The sequence below is a fragment of the Egretta garzetta genome, unplaced genomic scaffold (genome assembly GCF_000687185.1).
Source record: "Egretta garzetta isolate BGI_Z169 unplaced genomic scaffold, ASM68718v1 scaffold864, whole genome shotgun sequence".
Classification (NCBI taxonomy): Eukaryota; Metazoa; Chordata; class Aves; order Pelecaniformes; family Ardeidae; genus Egretta; species Egretta garzetta.
Genome location: NW_009259446.1, coordinates 31,816 through 38,067, shown reverse-complemented (window position 1 = coordinate 38,067; position 6,252 = coordinate 31,816). Strand labels below are relative to the sequence as shown.

The 6,252-nt window shown below is 35.7% G+C and overlaps 1 protein-coding gene across 1 annotated transcript in view; it reads left to right on the top strand.

Moving 5' to 3' along the window:
* Window positions 1-8: 8 nt before the first annotated feature.
* Window positions 9-6,252, top strand: part of LOC118452116 (trafficking protein particle complex subunit 9-like) — a 30,726-nt gene continuing 24,482 nt past the window's right edge. Inside the window, exon 1 of the mRNA XM_035892715.1 lies at window positions 9-91. Within this exon, the coding sequence (XP_035748608.1) occupies window positions 47-91 (45 nt within the window). The 5' untranslated portion in view covers window positions 9-46. The remainder of the gene's footprint in view (window positions 92-6,252) is intronic.

Below are 6,252 nucleotides of genomic sequence, written 5' to 3'. Positions count from 1 at the left end.
CGTAGATTTCCAGTGGGTCCAGGGAGATGTATGTGAAGTTCAGTTGATGGTGTACAACCCTATGCCTTTTGAGCTCCGAGTAGAAAACATGGTATGTATCTTCCTAAATCTCCCCTTTTTATTTTTTTTTTTCTGAAAAAATTCTCCATTGAACTTTCAAATATGGTTTTATATAAATCAAATAGTTTAAAAAATCGTTTAAGCCAGAATAACCTCAGTTTAACAGTGCAGTACTGTCAATTTTCTCATATTTGTTGGTAATGAAGTATTGAAATGAAAATCTCTGCCATTCAGTGTTTAAATGCTTTACTGTTACTGACCCGTAAATCAATCCTGTACCTTTCTGCATTGACTAGAACTCATACTGCATAATTTACATATACTGGGTTTCAAGTAATAATTATATCCCGAAACCTAATAATTAGTGTATACTTACTACTGTAATTTAAAAATCCGCATTCATCCTAGGTTTTTCAAATTCCCATTTTGACCACATTTTTAAAAATGTGAGGAATTAAAATAGTTCTGAGAAGCTTTGTTTTTTAATAGAAACTTCAGCTCATGGATCGGCTGTTCCCAAGGTTATACGTTATTTGAAAACACTGTAAGCTAAAATGATCAGGAGGGAGGAAAAAAAGGCTAAAATACCAGAGAAGCATATAAGGTTAAACTGGTCAAGCCCAAGCCATCTACTACTTCATCTGATTGTATGATACTAATTTTGTGGACTGCTTGCAGTGTATCCTGGAATAAAGTAAATTGGTTTTTTTCCTCCTCTTTATGCCAAAATAACAGATTTTTTTTTTTTTTTAATTGCTATCCATTGAAAGGTTAAAAGTCCTCTAACTACCAAACCAACTTAATCTCCACTCAGTCCTAATCCAGTGTTGTCCTTTATGGTAAACATTTTTACTTTTAATATTGCTTTAAAAAATAAATCCTGTCTTTTAGAGCCCGTTGTTCTGTTAGGCTAAGTGAATCAGTGTATATTTATTTGCTCAGGTTTTTTTTTTGTTTGTTTGTTTTTTTATTGATAGGTTTACTGCAGTGGCTAGTCAAACAATTTGACCTAAATTGCTGATAATGTGCCACAAATTATAAAGTCTTTTTTCCACGGGAAACGAACTTGCCCAAAGATTGTGCTTATAGTGTAATAAAATTCATTCTTGGAAGCTAACATACTGGTTTCTTCAGCAGCATTTTATCTAACCCTCACAGAAGTATTCCAAATTGTTAGGAATGAATAGAAAAAGTAGTTGTAAAGCTGCACATGAGAAAGGACTCTATATAGGAATTAATTTATTTAAGAACATTTTGATTTATAGTCTAATTTGTATTGTGTAAGTAATGATGTAATTATATATTTAAAAAACTGGATTTGGATAATTTCTTAATTTTTTTAATGAGGAAATTTCTTACGAGTGCCTACATACACTTAAGAACTCAGAATACAGTTATTTGCATAGATATGCACTCCATCCATTGCCTGAGCAAATTAATGGTAGTAGCGTGAATACATCTTTTTACTGTTAGCGTGATAAAGTTCTATCTTTGAATTATTACTGAATTTCACTTTCATTGCTAAGCATAAGAGGAAGCAGCCATGTAAACTAGATACACATGACTGAAGCGATTAACGTAATTCTTTAGTCAGTGCTCCATAAATAGAGTGCTTTGGGAAATTCTGCTGTGCACTAATGTCATCTCATCGGTAGAAATGAGTTGATTTTCCTTGATTTGTCTGTGGTATCAAGACTGTAGCCAGCAAGTTGAGGAAAGTAATTATTGCCCTTGATTTGGCATTTGAGAGATGATGTCTTTAGAACCAAGGCCAGTTTTGAGCTCCCCATACAATAGAAATACCGCCATGCTGGTGTCAGTCCAGCAGAATTACCAAGATGATTGGCAGGCTGGAGCATGTGGTGGATGAGGACAGGATCAAAGTGCTGCATCTGTTCAGTTTGTAAAAAGAGAAGAATACTGGGGTAATTCCTATTGCTTTCCTGGATCCCGAAATCAGAAGGTGCAGTGACAATGGAGCCAGGCTCTTTCCAGAGGTGCCCAGCATAAGGGTGAAAGTCAGTGAACATGCTGCAGCAATGGAAAAATTTTCCTAAAATAAAAAAAAAAATAATCCCTTTTTCCAATCATGAGGGTGATCATAACACTGGACAGAGAGAATGTGGCATCTCCATCTTTAGAAATCTCCAAAACTAGAGTGTAGAGGACAGTGAAGATCCTAAACTACTATCAAAGTTGGCCCTGTCGTGAGCAGTGGGCTGGGCAAGACGACCTCTAGCATTTCCTTCCAGCCTAGATTGTTCTGATTTTCCAGTCTTGTCTGTGAGCTTTCTAGAATGTGGGAATAGTTACTACTTTATCACAAGAATAAACTCTTTTGTTTTTATTTTAATAATTCAAAGCGTTGTTTAATATTTTAAAATGTTTTGGTTTGTTATTAACACGTACTCATGCCTGCAGTCCCCATGCCCCCTTGTTGTCTGGTTTCTCATGATGTATCACATTCTTTCATATTATTTAGTCTCATAGAATCATTTTCATAGCAAGCATACCCTTTTCTGTCATTTAGTGGCAGTTTCAGCTTGTTCCACAACTTTTTTCCTTCTCTCTGACTCTGCGCCTTACCTTTGCAGTATGACTGCTTGTTCAAGCTTGTTCCTGATGACTGGCACTTCTCCGAGTTGTCCATTGCTTGATTTCCTTTGTTCTTTACCCTTTCTGTGGTTCACCATTCATCAACACGTATCTGTCCTGAAATCTATAGCCATACTCCTTTTTTCTAATTTCCTTTCCTTTGTTTTTCAGTTTATGATTTGTTGTTCTCTTAGCTTACTCATTTCACATTAAATGAATGCTGGAAGCATTGATCCAACCCTTTTATCATGATACTTTTCCTAATGTGTCTTCCTGTTTTTTATGGCTGAAAGTTGTGATGGTAAACAACTTGGTATTGAGCACAAGTTGTTAAGGAGAATGATTCCTCATTGAAAGGCTTCTGTAGCTTTTTTCATTATTTGAAGGATTCATGCTAAGTACATGTAGTTTAATTGAGGTACGCTTAAGTAAAAGGAATGGAGTTTTTAGACTTGACATGAGACTGCGGAGACAAGACTTTGATCAGTGTTGTTCAGAAGATAAATCTATACTGTCTGAAAAGTGTTTTTTTTTTGTTTTGTTTTATTTTATTGTTCTCAAAGCTCTTTGCCCATCTTTGTTGTTCTTGCTGTTTATTCCCTGTCATGAATATTCATGATTTGGGACTCTATACCTATTCTTCACACGTGTCCCATTTCTGTATTACTTTTCTGTCTCTTTCATGTTTTTGTTTTGTCCCTATAGTTAGAAGGTTAATCCATTGAATGGTGCAATAGTGTTTGTAAAATGACAAACTAAAATGTTTACTCACGGAATATGCAGGAGATTAGGTCCAACAACTGTGTCTTTTAGTCAATAAAGCTAAGTAGGAGAGATGATGGGGGTGATCAGACAAAGTGCTTTACTAAAACTTAGCAGGTACCTTAAATCAGCAGAGTGAGACAAAAGTGAGCCTAACTAGCTCTGACTGCAGTGGATTAGCCAGAATATTTGCTATCCTGGTGGTGGAGACCAAGTTAACAGGAGATGTGATGTTCAGCTCTAAGTCTATACTTTATTTTTTTTCCCAGGAATATTGATTTCTGTATAGGCTTGTTCAGGTATGTGAGTGATGGCTTCTATCTCTTTCAGAGTTACTAAGCCTTTTTTCTGCCCAGACTTTCAGGACTTCAAAATACTTCCACAATTCTGGGGAATCTCTCATGGATTTATTTTGTACCTTGGGACAATTGTTGAAAGCGGTAAATCATGGTACAGTCTAGTGAGATCTACTATTAAAATAAAATGCATGTGAAGATGCACTGCAACATTTGTTAAGTCCTCTAAGATTTTAGCTACTTTTTCCTCTTTTCTTTCTCAAGTTCCATATTAAAGGCAAAAAAACCTAAACGCTGAGAAATTTTGAGGCAATGCTATTTATTAGAGTGAAAGCATTTTTTCTGCACTTACTGTAGAAAATATAGCTGTGGTTCCAAGAAGGCTAAAATATATACAGAGCAGTGTAAACTGCATTGAATAATATAGAGCATCTAAAAAACACTACCCCAGAACATGGGGGTAATATATAGTATAGTATTAAAAGCTTATTACTCAAGAAGAAAGTCTTTGTTCTATAGTTCTCCTTCTTTTTGGAGTGTGTATTTATTTGAGGACAACTTAAGTGTGGTGTTTTGATTAATAATGGTATAAGAACGGCTGTTACATTTTTTTGTAAACTTCAAAACCAAGAGCTGTATGTTGATGTTTAAAAAAGTGTGGTGTTTTGATTAATAATGGTATAAGAATGGCTGTTACATTTTTTTGTAAACTTCAAGAGCTGTATGCCATCTAAAATTTTCTTAAGTGTTTAAGTACAATCAGTCCCATAACTTAACTTAATCATCTTTTAAATTGTTTCCATCAACTGCTCTTTAGTGAGTTCACATCTTTGTACTGATTCTGCCATCTTGAGAGAATATTTACCTACTGATAGATGATATTTTATTGAAGCTATACTGGGCAAGAATGTAGACAAAAAAGGTGAGGGGGAAGAAGGATAAAAATGGTTGTGTTCAGCGTTTTCTGGGTCTGCCTAAAATATTCTTACTTGAAATAGTAGGAAAAAATTCCTTTTAAATAAATATTTTACAATTTTTGTGTAAAGTATTTGACAACATTGTATAAAGTATGTTCAGCATGAAAACTAACTTTGATGGCAGCATTACTTTAAAAAAAAGAATGATTGCATTTCAGGATTGGTAAGTAAAGCCTAAAAAAAGCAGTTACGTACTCATGTTGCTTTAACAGCATCCCCGAGTGCTACCATTTACATACAAGTTGTTTTGTTTCTCTAAATTGAGGTTTGAAATGATTGAAAGACATGCTGTGATAATAGCATGCATATATTGACTCAAAGACAATTTAAATTGTTTTATGAGAATACAAGGAAATGTAAAATTTGGGGGTTTTGTGTGTGATTCATATATTCCCTGGAGGAAACCTTGCATGTGGGTAAACTTTTCCAGTAAGGTCAGGAAGAGTAATGATTACTAAATAGTATTACTTGAAATAAGGTGTAAGGCTCAGGGGAGAAGAAATCTAACACCTTCCTTTCTTTTTTTTTTTTTTTTTTTTTTTTTTTTTTTTGTGTCTGATATGTTTAGGTAAAGCATATGACAGTACTTCAGCCTTGATTTGATTGTCACTGTTAATCTATAGAATTTTTAGGCACCAGAGGGCAGTGTTGGGCAAACATTGCTGAATTCTGCTATCCAGCAAGGAGCAGTATTGAAAATGTCTTTCAGACTTTCTAGATATGTCATTGGCTTTTAAAACTTAGTTATACGAGTTAAGTTTTAAGGGTATCTTGATTTCAGTTTATGTCTGGAACTCCGAAGCCTAGTTGAGGTTTATATTGATTTTTTTTTTTCCTGTTTTGATGAGTTTTTATGTTTTCTCAATATCTTTGCTTTTAAAAACTTGGAGATTTTTTCTGATTAGTGAAACTCTCATAATGAAAGAAATGAATGCCGTATTCTTCTTTGTGTGATAATACACTTGAGGTTCTTTTATTTCTAGCCCAGGCATAGTATGTGCTTAGTGCAGGTGTTCTAGCATTTCCATTCTGTTCATTCTCTAGAAAAGCTCTTCTTTTTCATGGGTTTTGTTGTGAAAGAACAGACTGGGAATGCATTCTTAATGCATTATAAGAAAAATACATTGTGCTTGTGATGGATTGACCTTGGCTGGATGCTGGGTGCCCACCAAAGCCAGCTGCTCTATCACTCCCCTCCTCAGCTGGACAGGGGAGAGAAAATACATTGAAAGGCTCATGGGTCAAGATATGGACAGGGAGAGATCATTTGCCAGCTACTATCACAAGCAAAATAGACTCAACTTGGGGAAATCAGTTTATTACCAGTCAAGTCAGAGTAGGAGAGAGTAAAAAAAACCATGAATCTTAAAACACCTTCCCCCCACTCCTCCCTTCTTCCCAGGCTTAACTTTACTCTTGATTTTTTTCTCCTGCCTCCCCCTGAGCGGCGCAGGGGGATGGGAATGGGGGTTGGGGTCTGTTCATCACATGCTTACCCTGCTGCTCCTTCCTCCTCAGGGCAGGACTCCTCACACTCCTCCCCTGCTCCAGCCTGGGGTCCC